This window comes from Sciurus carolinensis, chromosome 14, assembly GCF_902686445.1.
Source record: "Sciurus carolinensis chromosome 14, mSciCar1.2, whole genome shotgun sequence".
Taxonomy (NCBI): Eukaryota; Metazoa; Chordata; class Mammalia; order Rodentia; family Sciuridae; genus Sciurus; species Sciurus carolinensis.
In genome coordinates this window covers 50,566,562-50,592,754 of record NC_062226.1, presented here as the reverse complement: position 1 = coordinate 50,592,754, position 26,193 = coordinate 50,566,562, and the positions used below count along the sequence as shown (strand labels likewise).

At 35.8% G+C, this 26,193-nt stretch overlaps 1 protein-coding gene across 5 annotated transcripts in view; it reads right to left on the bottom strand.

Moving 5' to 3' along the window:
* Mllt3 (MLLT3 super elongation complex subunit) overlaps positions 1-26,193 on the bottom strand; it is a 256,118-nt gene that overhangs the window by 80,214 nt on the left and 149,711 nt on the right. For all 5 annotated transcript variants that reach the window (XM_047524429.1, XM_047524431.1, XM_047524432.1 and 2 more), the window contains exon 4: positions 19,219-19,362. In XM_047524429.1, coding sequence (XP_047380385.1) covers positions 19,219-19,362 — 144 coding nt within the window. The remainder of the gene's footprint in view (positions 1-19,218; positions 19,363-26,193) is intronic.

Genomic DNA, 26,193 nt, shown 5'->3' with positions numbered 1-26,193 from the left:
TGCCCAGAGGTAGTTGCTCAAAATCTACTACCATGACCCTGACTCAAACTGGCATCAGACTTCACAACAGGAAAAGGCTTTCTAAGTATTAGAAGGAAACAAAATAACATAGAATTGTATAACCAGAGAAACCATTTCTTAGAATGGAGCTAAGAATTGAAACTTTTATAGGTTAACAAAAATCAAGAATGAATTTACTAAGAGGAGACTTTACATAAAATTTCCACAAGATTTACCTCAGGAAGAAGGAAAATGAATTCAGAAATTATAATAATACAATTAAGCTAAAATTCAAAACCTGTTTGTATTACAAAATGAACCACATACTTGGAATTACGAGGACATACTTCTAAATAATTCACAGGTTAAAGAAGAAATTGAAATGGCAGGTTCCGAATTCATCATATTTTATTGAAGGATAAAGAAAATACTATGCATTAATAATACTTGTAAAATATAATGAAAACAGCACTTGAAGGAAAAATTTTAGCTTCTAATGCTTATGTGTTTTAAAAATGATGTTTAACACATTTGGGGAAACAATGACATAGGAAACTTGAGTGAAAAGGAAGACTATACAGATTAATATAAAAATAAAACTAATAAAATAATCCATAAAGACTAGTAAAAAGAACTTTGAAAAGAACTAATAAAATTTGCAATCTTCTGTGAAAGGTTAAGATGAATAAGAGAAATTACAAATAAACTACAGGAAGGGAAAAAAAGAAATATATTGACAATCATAGCACATATATAACAGTTAAGGTTATCATAAGTAATTTTATACCATCAAATTTCACGGCAAATTTTTAGGGAAATATGGCTTACCAAAACTGACACCCTCCAAAAAATATAAATTGAGAACAGTAAATTCCTTTTCTTGACAAAGAACAGCTAATAAATTCCCATGCAAAAACATATTCTAAATACTAAATTATTACAATTAGTCCCTTTATGATGAGGAGCATTCTTTTTACTAGTGTTCCTACTGACACAGGACCACAAAAGGCAGAAAAAAGTAAAAACAAAGACAAATATTATCATTCCCATCAGTATGGTTGTCCACACAGAAATACAAAAGGACCTACATAGAAAATTACTAGAATTAAGTTCAATAAGATGTTTACAAGTAAAAATATCACTATGCTAAGATAAGATCCATGTTTACACAAAAGTAACAAACAGGAAACATTTTATATTCTACTTATAACAGCAATGAAACATATAAAATACCTACGTATAAGCAAAACATACAATCAGAGAGATTTTTATCAAAAATTTCTTAATACTTTAAAAACGTTAAAAAAAAATTAATAAACTGACAGACTAGGTTCATGATAAGGGTGTTCTGTCATCCACAGATTCAATATAATTCTCAATTCAAACTTCAAAGTTTTTCATACAACTTAAATTGATTCCAAAATCTGTATGAAGAAAAAATAATGTTACAATAAAAACTTGCCAGACCCAATAGCAAAACTCCCTAGAATACGATGTAACTACAATCAGCAAAGTAACCAATGGAAAACAGGGGCACCCATACCCATCAGATTTATATCTGTTGTCTGACAGGGCAGATTATTGGGGAAACAGACTACTAAATAAAATATTCTGGAACCACTTTTCTATATAGGAAAAAATTTAAATTTGACCCTTACCTCATACTATCCATAAAATCAACTCCATATGTTTAAATATTTAATATTTAATATTTCAGTGTTAGAAAAAACTTCTGAAGCATGTCAGAAAAAAAATCTAGAAGAAATATCTATATAACCTTGGGGTACGGGAAAACATATTAAATGAGACACACAAAAAATTAACCATCAAAAAATCCGATTGCATTAAAATTAAGAACTATATCACAAGATATCATAAAGTTAAAAAGTAACTAGGGAATTAGGAAAAGATCTCAAGAGTAACATAAACAACAATGGGGTCATTTCTCTAGAAAATAAAAAGACTTCCAACAAACAAACACAAAAATGAAATGGAAAAGGATTTCAGGGAGGAAGAATCATGACTGGCCACTGAAATATATGCTGAGCCTCATTACTAATCAGTGAAATGCAAAATAAGATAATAAGATCTAATTTTATGCACCTACTAAATGTGCATATATAACCAGGTCTGATTAGGGGAAAAAAAAAAAAAAAAAAAAAGCAATAGGATTTGTTTGCATATGTTAAAATGGGTTTCTATATTGTAATAATTAGTATATAAAATAATATAAAGCTAAATATGTGAGTGCCTTATGACCCAGTGATTTCATTCACAGGGATAAAATCTAAAACAGCATTTTTTTTTTTTTTTTTTGCGGTGCTGGGGATTGAACCCAGGGCCTTGTGCTTACAAGGCAAGTACTCTACCAAGTGAGCTATCTCCCCAGCCCTAAAACAGTATTTTTTTAAAATGTGATCAATAGACCAACAACATTGGTATGACGTGAATACTTATTATAAACTCAGATTTTTATGTTCAACCCAGAAGTATTCAGGAATCCTGAATTGTATCAATTGTAACAACACTTTTATGTTAAGAAAAACTCAAAATTCTTTGTGTCAGAATTTTATCATCTAATAAGTAAAATACACATTCAGATACAGTGGATACTTATTTACTAGATGCTATGAGCAAAGCACAGATTATCACAATCAGCTTGAGTCCTATGAGGTATGTACTAAGAATAAGCAATCAAATATGTGTTGAATGACTACTGGAATAATTCTATAACATAAAAAGAGAAAATTTTATTCTATACTATGTATTACGATTCAATTCACAAGAATAAACAGTAAATTATTTAATAATTAAATATTAAATGTAGTATTAATATTATTTAATAATTAAATTATAGTAAAAGTTGCTGATTTTATCTTTTCTGTATTCTACCACTTAATACCAAAAGTTTAATGAGAAAAATTACTGAAGTTAAATCATTGTTTTCCTCTGGAAATATCTTTGGTCAAAGATGTATAAACTAACAAACTGAAGAGCAGAATTAGCTAACAGAACATTTTTATATTACTGTTTCCATTTTCACCCTTGAAAGAAGGGTTAGCTGTATGAGACACCATATTCTTCAGATAGGAGAAAAACAGAGCTGTCCTAATACAAGAAAAGAACACTACCAAAGAGGGAAAAATCTGTAACATATTTAAGTCTTTGCACTTCCATAAAATCTATATTTTAAAAAGTGGAAAGTCCTGATTAGCATGCACATGTCCCAGGTTTAATCTCTACTACTACAAAAAAAATTTTTAAATAGTACAAAAACCTTTTTCATTGAATGCATATTAATGCAAATGAACAAACTCAGGGATATAGTTGCCTTAAAGTATTTTTGTCCTTCACAAAGAACTATTTTCCTTTGAAGAACTCCTAAAAAAATGTGTACATTTATTTATTTAAATTCGATTCACTCTTGTGTCCACCCAGCACCTACAACAGTGACAGGTTCCTTCCTAATAGGCACTATTATGGTTTGAATATTTATTATCCTCCAAAGTCTCACTTGTTGAAGGCTGGGTTCCCATTATGGTTTGGATACAAGGTATCCCCCAACAGATCCTGTTAATGCAGGAATATTTAGAGGTAAAAGGATTGGACTGTAAAAGCTATAACCTTATCGGTTCATCCCAGTTGAACAGACTGGTTGGGGGATAACTGTAGGCAGATGGGACATGGCTAGAGGAGGTGGGTCACTGGGGGCATGCCCTGGAAGGGTGCATCTTCCCTGTGGTCCCTCTTCCTACCCCCATCCTCTGCTCCCTGAGCACACCATGTGTTGAGTCGGTTTCCTCCATTGGGTTCTATCCCCGTGATGTGCTGCCTCATACTGAGCCCAGAGCAGAGGAGTCAGCTTTCTAAGGAATGAGACCTCTGAAATCATGAACCCCAAATAAACTTTTCCTTCTCCAAGTTGTTCTTGTCAGGTATTTTGGTGATGGCAATGCAAAAGCTGTCTCAAACAGTCCCAAGTTGCAGCAATATCCAGAGGCAGAGATTTGGGGAATTAAGTGGATCATGAGGGCTGACCTCATTAATGGACTAATCCAGTGATAGATTAACAATTTGATGGCATTATGAGAAGGAGGTCAAAATTTTAGGAGATAATGCCTGGTTGAAGGAAGTAGGTCACTGGGAACATGCCCTGGAAGGTTTTTCTTTTCCATGGCCTCTCTGCTCCCTATTCTCTGCTTCTTGGCTTCCATGAGCTGAGCAACTTTTCTCCACCAGGCCTTCCACCATGATGTTCTGCCTTATCTCAGGCCCAGAACAATGAAGCTGATTGCCATGGACTGAAACCCCTGAAACTGTGAGTCAAAATATATCTTTCCTACTCCACATTGTGTATGCCAGTAATGTTGGTCCCAGTGGCAACAAGCTGACAAACACAGGTACATAATAAGTATTTATCTTTGAATGCATTCATACGTTTATTGAGCAATTATTATACAATGGCCACTGGAAAATATCACATGGAATATGTTATAGTCCCCATTCACAAAGAGCTAACATAAGACATTAAATCAAAATAATTTGTGCTCTTCTTCTTTCTAGACAATTCAACCCAAAAACTATTAGGTGGAGACAAACAAAGGAGGCAATGTTGAAGGGAGAGGTGGTAACGGGAGGTGAAGCAGCTGTACAATGGCTGGTTGCCACAAAAGGGTTACCCATTGGAGAAATGGCTGAACACAGGACTGGGAAAATAACAGTATAAAATAAGCCAGGAACATCTTTTTGTAGAAAACAGAAAGTATGCAAAGAATGACCTGAACATGTTGAGTGGATCTAGAAACTAGATTAAAGGGGCCTCTCCTGGTCAAATCAGAAAAATTTATGTATGAAAATAAATAAGATGATTGTAAGGGATTATAAACCACTGAAAAGACATTTATCAATAAGTCTGTGATGACATAATAAATAAAAGAATAAACAAGTTTGAGGAATAGTAGAATATTTATATTTTTCTCAAAGTATTTCCCAATAAAATACTCAATTACAAAGATTTTTTTAAAAAGGAATTTAACAATGGAGAAGCCTGGCACACACCATCTGAATCAAGCATTGGAATTAACATCAACAGTAATGGTACGATGGAAATCATGATCATATGAGATGGTGCCACAAAAAGAGCCTACACCACATCTGTGGTATTCCTGCCAAAGGTGCTTCACCTGATTCTAACCATGAGTAAACAGCATGCAAACCCACCTGCTAAACAATTGACCCAGAGGCTTCAAAGTGCTCAAGTTCATGAAAGCCAAGGAGAGACCCAGAAACTATTCCCAGTTGGCTAATATGTGACAACTAAATGCCAAGTATGATTGTAGGACAGATCCTTTTGCTATAAAAATAAAGGACATTACTGGGACAATCTGCAAAACTTGAGTGGGATCTGAGGATGACGGTGTAGCAATGCATCACTGCTACTTCCTCACTTGATGGCTCTATTGTGGTTATATAAGAGAAGGTTCGTGTTTTTAAGAAATAAGCACTAAAGAATCCAGGGATAATACAGCATCACGTTGGCAATTTCTTTTCAAATGGTTCACGAAGGAAGAGTCTTTGTATAATATTTGAAACCTTTCTATAAATTTTAAATTATTTCCAAAATTTTAAAAAATTACAAAGTAAATAAGCAACAATACTTAGGAAATCCCTATATCTCTGTCTATGCACTGTGGGTTAAAAGTCCCTGGGAAGGACATCTAAATCAGAGGGTGTCCAAGAAGGAGCCTCAGTCTGTTGAAATTCACCCCATTTGGTTCTCTGTCCAACGACCTACAGCATTCTGAGCAGACCTAAACTATACCACATTCTAAGAAGAATCTACATACCATCTCTGTTATAGGTAGCTTTTTTGCCACTGTGTCAAAAGGACCCGACCAGCATAATGGCAGAGGAGAAAAGGTTTATTCAAGGGCTCATGGTTTCAGAGTTCTCAATCCACAGACAGCAGGCTCCATTCCTTAGGGCTTGAGGTGAGGCCGAACATCATGGCAGAGTGTGTGGCAGAGGGAAGCATCTCATATGATTAGAAAGGAGAGAGAGACAGACAGAGAGAGGGCAAGCACCACACTCCACCTGTCTTTATTTACCAATGAATTAATCCTGTCAGGTGATTAATTCACTGATTGGGTGAAGGCTCTTGTAACTCAATCATTTCTTCTGTGAATATTCCTGCACTGTCTCACAGGTGAGCTTTTGGGGTGCACCTCACATCCAAATCATTAACGATCTCAAAATAGCCAGGTCTTCTTTATACAAATTAGATTTGTCAGCTAAAACAAGGCTTTCTTAATAGAAGGAAAGGCAGTGGTATGCCTTCAAAAATGCCACAGGAGGCTGTACTTCTCTACCAGACACAAATAAACCAAAAAAAAAAAAAAAGAAAAAGAAAAGAAAGAAAAGAAATTCCTTGTTCATCTCCTCTCAATTCATACACTGACTCTGGTGTTCTCTCTCTCTCTCTCTCTCTCTCTCTCTCTCTCTCTCTCTCTCTCTCTCTCTCTCTCTCCTTGTTCATCTCCTCTCAATTCATACACTGTCTCTGGTTCTCTCTCTCTCTCTCTCTCTCTCTCTCTCTCTCTCTCTCTCTCTCTCTCTCTCTGTTTTTTTAGTTAATTAGTTAGTTTGTTTGTTTTGTGTAGTGCTGGGGATTGAACCCAGGGCCTGACGCTTGTGAGGCAAGTACTCTACTAACTGAGCTATATCCCCAGCCCTATCATACACTGTTCTCTGTTGCGGAACAATAAAGTTTAAAAAAAAAAAAACTGCAAATTTGTAAACTCAATACTCAATATTGGGTTTATACTGGGAAATACTGGCAAACAACTTTTTTATTAGACTCATCTGGGAAAACTGGTACCATTTAGTAGGATCTGTGGCAGAAACAAGACATTTCACACACTTTCACTTTGACCATCTAACAGATTAAGACAAAAGATCAGCCTTCCAAAACATAAAAGCATTATTGGGTGGGTCACCCGTGATCTTTAGGGCTCTCAGAACCTGCCTGTATGAGATGAGGGGGTGATGTCCAATGAAAAAGTTGCTGGCACACCACTAAAATAAGCAGATGCCTGGAAGTACCACAGATATTTCTCCTAGAAGCACACCAAGGTAGCCAGGACTGACAACTAGGAATGCCCTGCCCTTCCCTGCTCCATTCACTTCCTTTCCTTCACTTCCTTTCCTCCCCTCTCTTCCCTTTCCTTTCTTTTTAAGAAACTGAGTTGTATTGTTTTTTTCAGACCTCTGAAAAGATAAGAACGTATTATTTCCTGAAAATTGACCAAGGGTTGGGGTTTGCTAGAAAGCAAAAAATTCAAGGTTCACTCATTCGACACTTCCAGAATCCGGCATTAAATTTCACTCATAGGAGGTACTCAAATTTTTTTAAATGGAAAGTACTTAAATTTCCTCCAAATGAGACAAGGACTATAATTTTCTTTAAGTCTCTTGGAAGGAAATTTGTATTTTATTTTGTTGTATTAAAATGTATTGAACACTCAGAGCTACCTGCACAGGTGGTGGGGGGAATGAAAGATGCTGTTGGAAAACAAACAAGGGTAAAAGCACACTCAGGAAGGCTCTCGCAAACTTGATTTTCAGAAGTAAAAACAAAATAAAGAGCAGTTTTGTTCAAGGAACTTCCATCTATGAAGCAAGACACAAAAAGTCAGAAATTCTCTGCCAGAAGTCTTCCCAGGACTTGAAAAGCATCTTGGATCTCTTGAGCCTGAGCTTGTCTTACCTGTCCTAGATTCAAACATTCTCTACTATTTTTAGCTTATATATCCTGGTTTTGGATTGTGTATACATAAAGGAAGGGGGCTGGTGATGATCCAGAGGCACCAGCAGCCTCCCCAAAGACATGGCAAGTCAGCCACAGAGAGTTGATTCTAATAAAGTGTATTATTATCCCACTCTCCTACCCCTTTACCCTTCTACTTTCCTACCCCTGAGGTAAAAAATTTTAATATCTAAGCACTCAAAGAATAGCCATTACCCATGACTTATTTGCATCTCTACTTTCAAAGTCTTGGTAGATTAAAAAAAAAGTTATTTATTGACTTTATTATAGGCTTTTTCATATGCTGGCTAATGCCAAGAAAAACCCTTCTAAAGTCATGCATATCCTTGCTGTTCAAATGGGTGGGGAAAAATAGAAGCCTCCCAAATGAGGCTTGCCTCTAATTTTCAAAAAAATGAAAACATAACCAATTCCCAACAGATAGGTTTATGGCGGCTTTAGAAACTGTGGGGGGAGGGGAACTTCCTCAATATCATTTTCTCCACATAAACTCTACTTTCAGAAGCAGGAGAGATGTAAGGAACTTGAGTCTACACATGGAATTGAATCTGCAAAGCAATAAACAAAAGGGCAGTTTCTGCCCACTGCTGCAATAGGTGAGCTACTCTCATCTGGCAGTTTACTCAGATTGTCTCCAGTAAGTGAACACACACAAGAGTGCTCTACTGACCCTAAAACAACTAAGAGAAGTGGCCCTGGGGATCTTTATTTTTAATTCTTGTCTTGTTTTAATTGAATTTCTCAAAGGAAGGTGGTGGGCAGGGGGTGTAACTTAGTGGTACAGCTCTTGTTCAGCATGCATGAGGCCCTGGATTCAATCCCTAGCCTGATCAATCAATCAATATATGTATGTGTGTATGTTAGCATTACTTGTGTGCTACTATAGAAAGAAAATATGAAAACAGTGATTGAAAATCCTGACTCAGCCATCCCTTGCTGGATCAATCATTTCAGATTTGATGCCTCAGTTTACTCATCTGTAAAGTGGGCAGCTCAACTTATTAAATGGAAGAATCTATTTAACTATGAAATTGTATCATTTACTCATTTTATAGTCATGAAAATAAGAACTAACCCCCATGTCCTGAACCTAAATGTGTTAGTAATAATAAAATTGTTAGTCATTGTGTTAATGATGTTATCACAATTACCCTCAAAATAATTCTATCCCAGTTGATGAGATAACATTCCACTTGAAAAATAAGCAAGAAAACTAGTAATGTGTCCAAAGTCACACAGCCACCAAGTGCCAATGCCAACATTTGACAGAAGTTGTTTCATGATCTGCTCTTTTAACTGTGATGCCATATTCACTGAATCAAAAGAAATCAGGAAAGATGCACAGAAAATCAAGCAGTGATCAATCTATGACACACTTCAACTATTCACATAGTTTTTATTACTACCTTCAAAGGCTGATTATTAAAGCATAGGATTTATCTAGTTCCTGCAAGATAGTCACATCCTGGGACACTCAGCAATACAGAGGCACCCGCACCTGGGAACTCAATGCATGTTCTCTTAAGAAACATAAATCAGAATAAAGACATATTATAGCTTTCTTTTTAATTAAACAAGAAAAAAAAAAGAACTAAAGCCAAAATTAGGCATACGTAAATAAATCACAAAAATCTCTTTTGAAGAATTAAAAGAAAACAAGAACAGAATTCAGATAAGATGATCCCAGAAGACAGTGTGCATTGTGCAAGAAAAGCTCAAGAAATTTGACCATGGAAGAGGGGTCTGATGGGCAAAAGAAACTAGATCCATTTTTATCAAGAGTTGGAACAGATATCTACAAAGAAGAAAAACACACACCCACACACAGAGAAGGGACACAAGGAAAACAATATTCAACACGAATAATTTCCTAGTCCTGGGACCCGTGTGAACATTCAAATCAGATAAAGGGCATCTTAGCAATGGAACACGGCAGGAGGTATTTTTAGTAATGGTGATCTGGAATATTCCTAACCTGGAGTTCACTGATACTCGCTTTGCCAAAATTTTCAAGGTTAAAAATTATCAGAAAGGAAAATTTCTCATTATTTAATCTTTCCTTAAAAAATAATAAACCACTACCCTTTGTGTGAAATTCCCTATAGAAAAGAATATATTATTCAGTCTTCCAGGTTTTGAAGCCAGGTTCTTTCAAGGAGTTAGCCTGTCTCATAGTCACTGGCATTTGAAATACCTGGGTTACCACAATTATCTTACCAAAAGTCCTCTTGCTCCCTATGCTTAAACCAGACCTTTGTGGATATCTGTGAATGTTGGATAATAATTTCATAAGCTCATTACCCTATGTAAATTTATGATTACACAAATGGTATGCCTTTATGCCATGTACAAACAGAGAAACAACATGTATCCCATTTGTTTACAATAAAAAAATAATTTCATAAGCTAACAGTATAAAGAAGAGTGGCAGAATGAGAGGCACTTTGGAAGGACACAATCATTCAAAACTGAACTACTCTGTCTGAATGTCAAATTTCAAGACAGCTTTACTTATTATTTTCCCCCATATAATCCTGTCTAGTCTATCTCAAACAGTATAATTTTGTTTTAACACCAAAATTACCCTTCCCCACTACAATGGTTGCCCTGATGATCTCCTGCATAAGGACACCCAGTCAATGGTGTGAGGACAGACTGAGACCCAGTTATGCTCTGCTAGCCACGTCTCGTTCCTCCAGATGGGGCTTCATGGAATGTAGAGTAGGGGAAGTGCTTAGTTTCCACTTGCCGAAAGACACTGTGGACAGCGTATGGGTGGGTTCATGTCTACATTACCCAGACAAATCCCTGTATTCAGTCACCAGGAGTTTGTGTTGAGACAGAATTGTTAGTTCAACTAATTTCTATTATACCTCCAACTGACTCTAACTGTAGTTGAATGGATGGGTTTGTTTTATGAATGGATCATTAAAAGTCTTTTTATAGTCAACCATTTCATCCTATCTACAGGCCCCCAAACTATCCTAACAGGGAAGGGAAGATGAGAACAGGACACTGACAAAGACAAGTTATAAAACCAATACCTACAATAATTTATGCTGAAATATCAATATTTCCAAATAACTAAACTAATATGGCCCATACAATGTACAAAAAAAACGAGACCATCATAATTTTCATTGTCAGAACCATTCAAAGAAATTCTTAAATTTGTACAAAATAGTCCTTTCATTGCTGACTTCAGGACTTAAACTAGTAACTTTAATTTTGAGAAGCAGAGAGCCAAAGCAGATAAACAAAAGCCACAGAATACATTGCTGGCAAGTTAACAACCAACCAGAATTTTTACATCAATCCTGTGAAGTGCCAGGGCACATTTTGGAAGAATAAAGGTAAAGCTGTATAGCTTAAAACCTATACAATTTGCCCACTGGCTCGGGAGGCTGAGGCAGGAGCATTGCAAGTTCAAAGCTAGCCTCAGCAACTTAGCAAAGTCCCAAGCAAATCAGCAAGACCTTGTAACTAAATAAAATATTAAAAAGGGCCGGGAATGTGGCTCAGTTAAGGACCCACCCCGCCACAGAGTTCATCTCTGGTACCAAAAAACAAAACAACAACAACAACAAAAAAAAACACTATGCAATTTATGTTTAATGTACTAAGTGCAAAATATAAATATTCAGTGGGTACTTATCTACATAAAAACACAATGATTAATGACAGAGGCTATAGTCACAGGGGAGGTCAGAATAGGTTGTTTTCTTCCTTTTTGCTTTTGGAAAAAGCATGAATTTCCTAAGTTTATCACATATTTATTTTTAAATCAGGAAAAATTAGATTCTTTCTTGAAACTAAAATGTGTTCTTTCTAATAGATCACTATTATTATTAAAAGACCAAATTGGAAACCTTTTATTTTCACCTTTCCAGGTAATGGTTTAACCTGAAGCATAGTAAATCTGTAGAGAAAAAGAGGTCATTTCAATAAATAAAACAATTGTATGCTGACTGCTTAACCAAGTACCACATTTTACTTAATAATCTCAAGTGGGAAGAAGAGGATATTATGCTTATTTTTTATTTATACTAACCTAAGGTCCAAGGTAAATTAGTAGCAGATCCAAGAACTGAATTTGTGCCTTCAGATACCAAATCAAACATTCTTTCTATTATACCTTGACTATGTCCCTCGTGGTAATAAAGGTTGTTAATATTAAACCACCTTTTCTCCCTGGAAATGAACCTCCAATGTCTATTTCAAGAGTTTCAGACATTTACTTTTTAAACTGCTACCTTCAGAACCCAACTACTGTCAGGTTTTCTTATAACTTATGTAACAAGAAAAGTATCAGAAAACCAAGTGTGACCCCTAGCCTCCCTTCCTCTTCTCCCCATTCATTACCTAGAAATTTACTTCTACTTGTATTACATAGTGTGAATCCACACCCCACCCCACCCCACCACAACACACACACACAAAATCCAATGGAGACAACCAGAATAGATGTGCTTTCACAAAGCAACAAACTTACTACCCTAGCAGTGAGCAAACAAACCCAGTTATATTAGGTAATCTCTGTATGCAGCTTTGAAACAAGTGCATAAAAATCTACCTGAATCAATAATGGGGAGAAAAACCGAGGCAGCAATTTTGTTTTAATGTATTTGTACTTAAAAAATAATTATTTAGTTTTTGATTTAAAACTTCAAGATTCATGTTCATTACTATTTTCCTTCTGTGTTCATGTTGTATTTTTTTGACTTTTCATGCATTGGGGGTGGGCAGAGCTGGGTAATGGCTTTCTTTCCCATGCCATACCTTTTGTATGCCTTTCAGAGACCAAATTAAGCCGTCTACATTAAGATCTCCCTACACGTAGTCAGCTCACTGCTACCCCTGGTAGGTCTGACAAAAGATATGAGGCACACCTTCCAAAATGGATAGCTAAACACTCAAAAGAACATCCATCTGAGAATGTCCACCTGTCTCATTTCTCTTAGCTTTGCTCAGTTAATGCAGCAAGAGTATTTGAGCTTTGAGTAGAGTGATAAGTATGCCTCTGTTTTTTTCCCTTCTTACTTAAAAAGTAAACAGGTAGTTGGGAAGGAAGGAATGAACAAAAGGAGGAAAAATTTGTTTCACACTGCAGTTATTTTTTGGTGCATATTTCCAAACTCTGTAGCTATCTTCCAAACAATGTATGACTTTCAGAAAAATTTAAACCATAAAACCACTAAATAAGTTGAATGACATAAATGTCTACTATCATGACCATGTCTTCTCTAAAAGAATTTATAAGATCAGTGTCCCATTTGGAACTAATGTTCACAATCCTGACATTCTATTTATCATTTACATATATGTTCCACTTTCATGATTTAATTTCTCAGAGCTGCGAAAGGAGCAGCAAGAGATGTAGAAAGGAAGAGAAAATGCCTAATATGACAGAAAATTAACTTCTGAGAAACCACCAAATAGATGAGGCAGCCTGCTTGATTTTTACATTCATTTAAATAAATCACCTTTTATCAGTGCTGGTGAAAAACAGCAGCATTCTTTTATCTTTTGAGGCAGACAATTACAGGATGATATATATCAGAAAATAACAAAAAAAATCACACTTGTTCCAAAATAAATATCAAAAACCCAATGAAGCTGTCCAGTGACAGTCACTAAAATAATCTTCTCTGTATTATTTTCTTTGTTTTTAAAATAAGCAGCCAGCTATCCATCTCTGGGCACTGTTGAGATGAGTTTGCCACAAAAGCCACTTATATTTTTAGAAGTCAAAGTCTTGACAAATCAGTTCCTAAGAACATAATTTGTTGCACGTCGAAGAAAGCCTGAAAACACAGACCTTGGTTAAAGAGGCTTCCGTATCTTTTTGTAACCTTTCCAAATTTAAGTATGTGGGAAGAGTACCCATAAATTTAAGTCAAAACTGAAACACTTAGAATATTTCCAATTTAAAATACATTAAAATGTGGTTTTTGGAAGGAAATGAAAATGGCTTTTTAAGCATATGAAAAGTTGCTCATCATCAGTCATAAGAGAAATGTGAATTAAAAATAAGATACCATTTCCACCCACCAGCTTGGAGTGGGGGGCTCTTTAATAAATCACTACAGAGAAATAGGCAGAGCAGGCAGTCCCATACATCGTTGCTGCAACCATAGAGTACTATGAACTCTTCAGTGGTAAATTCGCAATGTCTATAAAAATTTAAATGACATTTTTCCTTAGAACCACAATTCTATTCCTGAATTTATCCTACATACATACCTTTCCATGCACACAAAAAACCATGTACGCAGTTACTTGCTGTGGTATTCCTGGTGTCCTAAAGGAAGGCTCAACTGTGTATCATTTTGTACAGTGTGTGCCTCTATGTATTCAAGAAAATTAAAATGCACCCAGGAAAGAATGTGATCTGTATGGTTTAGAAATTAGAAGTGTTCTGAAACTCTCCTACAAAGAAAATGCTAAACCACACTAACACAGGTTCTTTCCAGATCTTTGCAATACAATGAATGCCATGTTCAGACAGCTTGACACAGCTGCATTAGTGAAAGCTCCTTATCATAAGATCCTTTTGGTCCTTTAGAAATCAAAACCCCTTGTTGGAAAGTGAATTTCATTTCATAATAAGCAGGGTTTTAGAAAAATTCCAATTTTTTTCCTGCAAAAACAAATCACATATAAATGTAACTGTCACTTTGAGAAGCAGGACTGCATTATGCTACAGACTTAATACAGACTGAAAGCATGTTCCCCATGTCTTCAGCAAATCTTGCCAAATGGGCATCTGAAATGTCCTATTGAAACAGGTGGTGTCTGAACAGAATTGGATTTCTGCCTATAGAAACCCTGGCTTTAACAACTGCTGTGGTTAGTTTTAATTTTCAGTCCTCAAAATTAACTGCTTGCCAGTGATTCAGAAATAGACTGAACAACATGTTTAGACTTTACCCTGTTTAATTGAGGGAGAGGGAGGAAAGGAGACAAGGAGGGAGAGAGAAAGGGAAGGAGGGAAGAAGGTAAAGAGAAAAAAAAAGGGAGGGAGGGAGAGATGGAAAAAAAGAGGAGAAAGAAGGAAAGGAAAGGAGGGAAGGAGGAAGGAAAGAAGAAAGGCATGAAGTCAGGTTGCCTGGCTGGCCAATACCCTACCACCATTCCACAAAGAACAGAAGCAAGGCAGACCACTTGATTTCCAAGCCAAAGAAAGAGGAGCAGCTATAAAATAAAGTCATTTCTCCCAAGATGCTTGCCGTTTTACACTTTCTTCACAGGAACACAAGGATGTAACTACCTTCCTGGACATGACACATGGGAAATCTCCTAAGGCAGCACAGCTTTCAGAACCTTTCACACCTGCCAGGAATTTGGAATTAATAACAAAGGTAAGAATCACTAATTATCCTAGTTAAAACTTATATCTTATAATGGATATTTCAAACAATTGAAGTTATACTTTAGAAACAAAATGCGCACACCCAGGGCGTAAACTCTTTGAAGAAAGACATCAGAGGCTAGTCTTCCTTAAACACAACATGGGTCCTTCAGGGTGCTTCACCGTAGGTCACACTGTCTGATGCTGAATGCTGAACATTTCCTGAGAATACATGTTGAGTACCTTACACTACATAGCAACACTTTTTGCTACAATTTTAAGTGCTTGATATAAAGGGAGTTAAACATCTGTTCGTCTTCTAAACTAGTAATCAAGGGGAAAAAAGCTAAGGTATTAGGTAATTACCACATGCCACATGTCATAGTTATATATCCCCTATGAGGAAAATACCACCACATCCATTTTGCACCTGATAACTAAGATTCCAAAAGATACAGTAACTTATACAGAACAGCCTGGGATTGAAGATAAGAAATGAGGTTTTACCTAAATCTGCCTGACTTCAAATCTTTACCAATTGTTATCATAGGCCCTCCTAATCAGAAATTCAGAAACAAGTTACTAAAACAATCAATTTTAGTGAAATGACATACAATCACTAATATATATATCTTTGTTTTGCCAATACCCAAAAGGAAATCTCACCTTCTTCCAATACAATGTAAGAGTGAGGGATATAGCAAATCTTTCCACACTGTTTTTCTATATGACTAAATTGCAGTTACTAAGAAGATGATAATTGAATAGAAAGTAGAGTCATCTATCACAATCTCAAATCCTTTAATCCTATCATCCTAATCAACACAATCTGAAAATCATTGATTTAAAAGGGATTCATTAGTTTTTTGGTTTTTTTTTTTTTTTAAAACGAGAAATAAGTAGAAATACTTCAGGTGGAATGGAGAGGTGCTTCTCCATGAAGTATGTTTGGTCTTTTTGCTTAAAATTCAAGAACAAATAGATTATATCAGTCTTGCCCTCAAAAGTTTATTGTTCCCTTTACCCTTTAATAATGATATAAAAATAATAAATGTAAATAAAAATTATATCAAATAAATTTTAAAAGAAGCTCTAAAGTTGTTCCTTCCCATTTATTGACTCCTGCCCTGTCTTTTCTTCACTTAAGGTCTGACAGGGGCTAGGTTCTAAATCAAATCCACAATTTCCCCAGCAACCTGCAATGAGGTCTCTAATTTAGAGGAAATTACCTTCAGGGTCCTGTAAAAGAAATAATTCTGTATTTCAACAGACCTAGAAAAATAATGTTTAAGTCCAAATTTACCTGAACCACAAAAGCTTTCTTTTTTCCTTTTAAACCAAAGATATCCTTAATACTACAGAGTTATTCAACAGAAGGGTGTAAGGTGCATTTCCTACAAGGGTGAAGTACATCAACATTCTTGGAAACTATTTAGAAGATAGTTATGACATTAAAAAAAAGGAAATCCAGTGGGAGAAAGAAAATTGTCATGTAGTTATAGGATTACAGATTATAAAGCAAAAAAGAATCAACAACTTCTCAAGATTCTTCTGGCAAAAAGTTCTTTGGAATCATTTCCGTCTATGAGCTGAAAAGCTTTTTTTTGTAAGAGGCTGCCAGCTCTAAAAACAACCTTTCTGATCTCTAAAAAAGTCAAATTCAATGTTAATAGTGCTATGTACTTTTGGCTCAAAAGAAAAAAATGAAAGAGAAGGAATTAGAGCCAGATACCAGGGTTATTCCACTCATTCCTCAGCTGTACATAAGGATCTCACCCTAGGTGTATGAAATGGCTTATTGGGTTTTTTTCCCCCCTTTAAAGTTAGAACATATACATCTATGTCATACATGTAATATTTAGGTTAAAAAAAAACAAACAAAAAAACCCACTGCATTCCCTGTCCCTCCCAAAACCCTTTCTTCACCAACCCAACTCTTACATACACAAGTATCTGAAGAGACACAGTCATGGACAGAAGATTTCTAATAAAATCAAAGTGGCTCAGAATTTAGCAACACCAAGACAGGCTGCATTAATACTAAGACAATGGTAAATGTATAAATATCATAAAAATATGTCAAAAATCTAAGTAAGTCAAAAATTGTATTACTCCATTGATTGCTTTTCACATTTCTATAGAAGGTAACTTTCACCTTCCCATTGAAATGGTCAGAATCTATGGGATTACCCAACTTCACATGAATTTCTAAATTTTTTTTTTTTTTACTACAAAATCCACTGTAATTAACCCCATGAAGAATTTATGAAATATGTCAAGTTGGTGTGCTTGGAATATTTCACATTTCAAACTCATTATTTTAGAGTTGTCAAGACACAAAGTCTAAATGGAAAATATGTGCAGGCTTCAAATAGCACTTAAAGAAACAAAAAGAAGGACAGTCAGAAGTCAAGGAGGTTCATTCTGCACAGAGCAAAAGACAAGAAATCAAGGAGAGGCCTCGTGGGCATGTGGCACTGCACTGTACTGCATTATCACTGACCTCTAACCTCTCCTCCTGCTCACAAGCAACCCATGAGTGCTCTGGGACTAAGTGGTTGTTTTAAAAAGTTCTTGCATCATATTTATTTTTCCCTGCGACCCTTATCAGAAGCTTGATGTACTCAAGTCCCATAATTCACACACACTCGAATTACCTACCCAACAACATAGCCCAGGAGACAATGGGAAGCACAACATGCCACACTCATAATAAGTAAGTTAAAAAGGGTGCTTAGGATTTTAAAAATGGACCAGGTAATTGTTAAGGGCATAGCCATAGGTAAACAGCATCAGCATTGTGCTCTTGATACCTATTAAGGGAATAATATAGGGTTTAATTTTTAAAACAGCTCCCTTAATAAGTATGTAAGTCCCTAATTTTAAAATGGTTTGTGTTACAAAAGCTTGATCTTTCACAAAGATGCATTTTTCCCATAGAATATTCCAAGTGGTGGTTCATTTCTGAAGCTGACCCACCAATACTTATCTAATTCATAATTTATTGACATATGGTACAGTGAGGAATGAAGATAGTAAAAGTACTTGCAATACTTCATATGCACATTAATAGTTCCATAGCTTTCCTGAGGTTTGCTAAGTGATTGTTCATGACCATAAAGGGAAAGAATCTCTGTGCTACATAAACCCAACTGTTTCCTCTAAAGCCCTCAGGTAAAGTATAACAATGAAGAGATCAACTTCACAGGTTAAGGTCTATATATGCTTAGGGGAAATGATAATTTCATGAATACAAAACTAAACAAACTTCCCAAAAAAGTAAGTGAAGAGGACCCTAGAGTAATGAACAAATTTCAAAATTAGGGCATGAATTATCCACATAAGACAACAAAGGAAGTTCATCTGAAGTAGGGGTTGATGGTCCCAATGACATTTATTAGAAAGTAGATTTTGACAAATCAATAGCATTTGTCTGTACAGCTGACTTGGCTGCAAGTAAAAATTTCAAATGTTTATGCTTGCAGGAAACTCAACCCGAACAAGTCAAATCACAAGGACAAAAATTAACCACACCTTTGTTACCATTATCATAAAAATAGATATTCACTGTTTACATACATACAATTCAAACAAAAATGTATATGTAAATAACCCAAACATAGGAGTGAATGTGCCTTTTTTAAAACTAATTATGATCAAGAAACTATGGATAATAACTCATTTTTATATCATTTTAATGTGACTTTCAACTTTTCCCCAAAAGTTTCTATAACTAATATAAAAAAGCTCAGAAATTGTTCTTTTCTAATTGAAGATAGTTTAATGCTGCTTGCTTTAGGTTTTCATCAAAATAAATTTGAACTACACAGATCTTAAAGCTGTTCTAACCAACAATGTAATTTCAGACTCACACCCATTTAAAATATTGTTTGCCTACTTCTTCCCATACCTTGAATCCACAGCTAAGACACTGAGGTACTTCATTTCCATTACCTCTCTGAAAACACTATCACACTTCTTAATGCACCGGCAAGTTGTTTTTTTTTAATAGGTGGGCTTTTCACAAGGGAGTGCCACTTACCCCTCCTGCCTTCAGCAACTTTCTTCTAAAATCCTCTGTGGGGTTGTTGAAAGTTAGCTTTTCACAGCGGAGGTGATTCACTGGTGGATGGCCTTCAAGATGCAGGAATAAGTCATAATCAAAGCGGACTTTCTTAGGTTCTTCCTGGAGAATTAAAGAAAATTAAGAAAGAAGAGTAAGACAAAAATAGAACTGTTAAAACAAAGATTGAATCCTCATAAGGAAGAGAAAAGATCTAGACACTAAACGAATGTAGTGTCAAAGTGAACTGGAAACATTTATTATGGAAGTTCATACAAAACAATGAAAATACCAAATAAATTGGTTTCTTGTATTAGGGGGAAAAAAAAATCAACTCATCATCTTCCCCACAATCCCTCAAGTGGTGCAATGCTACCAACAAAGCCGCCCAACCCTCCACACCCATCATCAAAGTCTGCCACTTTCTCTCCCACGTATTCAATGAACAAACCCTCTAACCCCTATTGCCAGGCTCTTATTCATTGTCCATACGAAAATAAACTCCCTCCTGTACTAGGTCTTCATCATTCAGCCTTCAAAATTATCTACCTAAAACAAAAATCTACCCATTTTCACTCCCTGGTTAAAATTGTAACAGGTTCCAGTGGCCATCAGGGTAAAATTCTAACCTGACTTGAATGCCATATGGGGACTGCTGTTACCTGGCTCCTGGTTTCTAATCCCACCACATCCTTCTTGCCCATCTGATGGTCCAGCAATATATTGGTTGCTTCTCAATATTTGCCATGTTCTAAGTTCACTCTGCTTTACATTAATATCTTATGGCCTACCCCTATTCCTCTACTTCCTGCTTTACCTGGAAGTCTTCATCCTTCTCCACTCAGGTTTTACTCTGGAAAGGCTTCACTGAGCTCCACCCTTAACTCCCCACTGCCTCTCCTTTGCTGTGTACCTCCCTCTTATTTCTGCCACATCTCAGAATAACTGTCCTATTATCTACATTTACCCTGCTATATCATAAGATTGTTGAAAGTAGGAACAATGTATGAATTGTACCCTTGACAATTAGTTTAGTGCCTGCACACAGCAGAAATGCAGCATATCTGTAAGATGAATAAAGAATAACATTTTCCTGAATAAAGAAACAGGAAGACAAAGCTGGGCATGGTGGCATGCCAACATTTATAAACCCTCTCTACACATTAATTTTTAACTCTCCAAGGTGAAATGAAGATTGCAGATAACACGGTTAACTAATATGTACTTGAACATTCATCTCATTTCATTCTCACAGCTCTCCCTGGGGTGGCTGCGAGTTCAGTTTTGTTGTATGACTAACATGATGAAACAAAGTGATCCGAATGCAGTTCTTTGGACGCAAGAGTCTTACCACCTAAACTGTCAGAACACAGGCATTGCCTACTACAAATTCATGGTTTCTGTCTCCTTATCCCAACTTCCCCGCATCATAGCCTCCACACATTTCCTCACGCCCACTTCACGGCCATGCAGTCTGGCATGAAAAACACCCTCCCATCTCTTATCAGAATGCCATTCTCCTCTGGTTTTCCTCATGGTTAACTGGCCATTCCTTCTCACAGGCTTCTTTCTTCCCTGACCCTTACCCATCCTTTATCTTTCCATAAGTTTCCAAGGAAGATGTCACCCATGCACAGGAATCAGTTTTAACTATGTGACAGTGGCTCCCCTCATGGAATCTCCTGCTCAGCTCTCAATCTACTGCCACAGGCACCTTTCACAGGCTGGCCTGCAGCAACACCAAACTCACACATTACTTAAATTATCACCACCCGTCCTTTCTCCTATACTCTATATATTAGCATACAGCAATCCTAACTGTGTACCCAAGTTAAAATATACAAACGTCACCCTCCACTCTTGGATCTCTCTCACTGGCCACAGCCAAATTCTCTCCCAGTTCTAATAGTTATCCATGAACTTGCAGATCCATCCACCCTTCTCTAGCCACAGCGGTAGCTTAGACTTTCACCATTCCTTGCCCAGTCTCTGCTGCTTTTGAACTTGCTGCATTCTACTTCCCACAATGATGACAGTGATATTTCTAACACAAAAATCAGATATCTTTCCGCTGATTTAAAAAAAAAAAAAAAAAAAAGGTTTTAAAGGTTCATCTTTTCTATGACATAATCCTACTTCCTTGGAATAGCCAGCATCACCTTTACCACCTCCCCTGTATTCCCTTTGTTCTTTTATTACACCCCCTCCTTCCACAGTTTTGAAGCACTTGCAGTTCATCATCATATTATATCATTGATTCTGCCATGTGTTCGCCATGACTAAAACATCTTCCCTCCCAGCATAATTCCCTCCTTTGCCTGGTTAATGCAAACTCATTATTCAAGATGCAGTTAAAGCAATCTCCTCCAGAAAGTCTTCCTAAACTCCCCCTACAATCTGAATTAGACATTCCCCTATTAATGCAATTATCACACTGAATTATGAATATTGTCTTACCACTCCTCTCAATTGTAAGACGGTCAGTGTAACCTTAGTATTGATTTAAAATGAGGGGAATTTGGGCTGGGGTTGTAGCTCAGTGTCTGTAGAGCGCTTGCCTGGCATGTGTGAGGCACTGGGTTCAATTGTCAACACTGCATATAAATAAATAAAGGTCCATTGACAACTAAAAAAAAATTTTTTTTTTTTTAAAAAGGAGGGGAATTTTCTGCCTTGTAATTGATGTGTAAATTGATAAAGCCTTTTTGTTAGATCTTTTGATATCTATCAATGTATTCAATACCAATGATGCTTAACTCTGTAATTCTACTCCTAAGACTCCTTCCATAGAAATACTCAAATATGCCCAGTAGTTCTATAAATACTTATTTTAAAAAGCTAATAATTCTATTTCGAGGATTTTTTTATCAGGTTAATTTATTCTAAAGTTGTCTTATTTATTAGAATTCAGTATTCACAGAAAAGATAATATCCTAATGTGTCCTTAAAATAATGTGTCCTGATTTGTATATGTTAAGCAGTAAAACCAGTTTTATAGTGACTAACAAAATTTAGTGGAAAAAAAACTTGAAATACTTAAATATAGGTTCAAATATTCATTGTAATATTGTTTATAACAACAAAAAAATTAAATTATCTACATCATCACCATGGAATAACATTCAGATGTTTAAAATTCTGACTTGGAAAGGCTTACTGCTAGTGAATTAGAGGTAAATCACAGAAAAATACTGAAGTATGATACACTGTACCCCACTCTAAAATCTGTGCAATTACATAGGGGAAATTTGAAAAAGCTACACCAAACAGTTAACAATCTTTAAATGGAAATAAAACTCCTAAACTTCATTCTATACACTTTTACTAGAACACATACTTCTGTATGCTTTCATAAAGAGAAAAATAATGAATGTAACTAAGTACCAGCAGAAAAAGAATGAAGTAATAACAACATTAGGTTATAGCCTTCAACAATTTTAAACAAATAAACAAAAAGGCCATTACTTTTCAATACAACAGAGAGTAAGGAATGTAGAAAGTGACTCTATGAATCCCAGTATGATTTTAAAGTTGGTTTTTTTTGTTTGTTTGTTTGTTTGGTGGTTTTGGTTTTTTGAGTAAGGAAAAAGTACCCATAAATCTGTGTTTTGGCCAAGTGGGTATCTTCTTTTAGAGAGCAAAGGTCCATATACTATATCAATGTGATTCTCAGGTAAGATTCTTCTTCAAAGTTCAAATAAGAAAGCATGTATTTATTCTATATACAAAACTAATGCATCTCCTACAAATCTGGTTTGGCATCATATCACTCCTCTCAAAATGAAAGAGCTTCAGTCCTTGACATTTACTCATGTGCTTTTTCTGAAAACAGAGGAGCACAGGAGGCTTTCAAACCTAAAGTGCCATGATCGATTATATTCCAGGGTGCCCGTTGGTTCTGAGTTTATGAAACACACATGACTCTCAGGCTAGTTTTGTTGAGCACAAATACAAAATTAGAATAAAACACCAAACTCAAGAGAAGGAATGAGGCTCAACCTGCCCTCTTGTCTCTACAGCTCAAATAGAAGAGCAAATGAGGACAAGCACACCCGAGGAACAGGGCAAGGAGGAGAACGAGGAGGGGACGCAGGGCAGACTGGCAATCCCAACGTGCAGCGCGGGGCTCTCCCAGCACCATGGGGAACACTTTGGGCTGCTTTCTCTCTCCTAGGAAAAACACTTTCTTGTAAACCATTAATGTAATGGATGCTCACTCTTCAGGATGGAGTAGGACAAACTTCTACAATACTTAAAAGAAATGAAAGAAACATTCTAGACCCACTAAATTTTCACCAATGAATCATTTCAACAGGAAGAGAAACAAGAAATATATCCACTTGAACCTCAAGGACATCATGTTAAGTGAAATGTAATAGACACCGGAGACAAGTGCTGCATGGGTCCACTTACATAAGGTGTCTAAAATAGTCAAGTTCATCAACTTCATAAAATATAAGACTGGAAGATTAGTTAGCAGGGGCTGTGTGAAGGGGGAAGTGGGGAGTTATTAATCAACAAGCATTAAGTTTCAATTAAGTGAAGTGAATGAGCAAGAAAGATCTGTTGCACCTACAATGAATAGCAATGCTCACTTCAAATCTACTCAGAGATCATGCTGTATTCTTACCACAATAAAATTATTTTTTAGAAAATACATCCAGCTCAGAGATCCAAATTGAAATACAACAAAAATCTTGTCTTTAAGAGACTTAAGATAAATTAAAAGGGGTGGCAAAACAAGAATTTTTTGATTAAAAAAGTAATAACATACAAAAAGTACTTAAAATACTACATCCAAGTACCCTACACAGAGATTAAAAAGAACTCTTTCATTAAATTTGCTTTACATCTTTCTTAAAATTTTTAAGATTTTGTTCATACTGGGAACTGCACCCAGGGATGTTTTGAGCTACAGTCCAGTCCTTTTTCTTCTTCTTCTTCTTCTTTTCTTAATTTTGAGAAAAGGTCTTGCTAAATTGCTGAGGCTGGGCTTGAACTTGCAATCCTTCTGCTTCATCCTCCTGGGTCACTGGGATTACAGGCATGTTCCGCCACACCTGGCTACCCCTTTCTTTAAGGAAATAAAATTGTACAGATGCAAGCTTCTCCATCTCTCCTCCCCAGTAACTAACACCTTTAAATTCCTCTCTTGTTGTTCTGACATGTGCTCTTATACTACATCTGTGCATTTCCATAACACCATTTGCTCATTTCATTGGTTTTAGAAAACATACATCAATGCTATCACAATCACATATATATGTATTCCATATGTATATACAGGTATCCACATATTTTATGTGTTTACTTCTGCAACTCAAACCATCACATTTTGAGACTTGAGTACTGTATGTTATTCTGTGTTATTAAGTCACCATTTATTGATCCAAATATCTACATATGGCCAACTAAGAATATCCTAACATTTTAAATTATTAACACTGAAAAATGTGTGTATGTCTCATTGTGCATGTGTGAAAAGAACAATAATTATTAGTTATAAGATCTTAAAAGAAAACCTAAAAACAGAAAATAAACAAAATTTGAACTAAACAGAAAAATGTTCTTAATGCCATTCAGTCTAAATGTGTTTTATAATAGCTCTAAAGGAAGAAATGCTTCTATCTCATGTGCCTCTTTATTCCTTCATATTTTAAGAAACCAAAATCTCTCATAAAGTAAATGTGTCATAGTCATGAGGACAATTGCTTTAAGTGTCTTCAATATAACTTGCTTTTTACTCTGTTCCATGAGTTTGAAGAAGACAGTGGGAGGATTAAGGAATGGTATATGCTGCCTCTTCATTCTTCATTGTTTTTTTAATCTAATATATGGAAAGATTCTAGTTATTTCTATATAGCAGAAAGTTAGACAATTCAAAAAATAGATTCTCTGCTCAACTGAGAGCTTATAAAAATGACTAGAAAAGTTATAAACAAAAAAGGTTAAGAAGATATGTCACTGCAGTACTGTTTTCAAACTGAAGCTAGAAAAATGTCAACCTCGGATGATGAAAGACAGGTTTACCCATAACCATGCAGTAAGTCTTCCCTCAAGAAATCCTAACTGCCTATCCTCTGATTTCTTTGAGGCAAGACTTTTGGGCTTGGATGCCTAGATTCTTCCTACAGTACAACCCAATTCCTAGATGAAATTGAAACACTGGATATACTGTGACAAGAAGGAAAAAAAAGTATCACATGAGCTCCATTAAACTTCCAAGATATTTTAAAAAGGTAGGGCTAAGGAGGAAAAAGACTCTGAATTCCTTCTCATAAATAAAACCACTTAAATTAAAAACACACTGTTGGGCTAGGATTGTGGCTCGGTGGTAGAGTAAGTACTTGCCTAGGCATGTGTGGGGCACTGGGTTCAATTCTCAGCATCACATACAAATAAATAAATAAAGGTTCATCAACAACTAGTAAAAATATTTTTAAAAAACACACTGTAAAATGGGGAAAAGATTTGAATATTCTTTCCTCCAAAGAATATATACAAACAGACAATAAGTATATGAAGATATTCAACATCATGTCATCAAAGTCAAAAGGGGATAGATACCACTTTACAGCCATTAGGATGACCACAGTCAAAAAGAAAAATAGAAAGTAACAAGGGTTGGAGAAATTAGAACCTTCATACATTGCTAGTAGGAATGTAAAATGGGATGGTCATTTGGAAGACAGTTTAACAACCCCTCAAAAAGTTAAACACACAATTACCATATGGCCAAACAATTCTATCTAGGTATATACTCAGGAGACTTGAAAAATATATGTCCATACAAAAACTTGTAAATTAATAATCAAACTAGCTTTACTCAAAATCATCAAACAGTAGAAACAAGTCCAACAGCCATCAAACTTAGAAATGAAAAAACAAAATGTGACAAACTTACACAATGGAATATTATTCAGTTTTAAGAACAAATAAGTATTGATACATCCT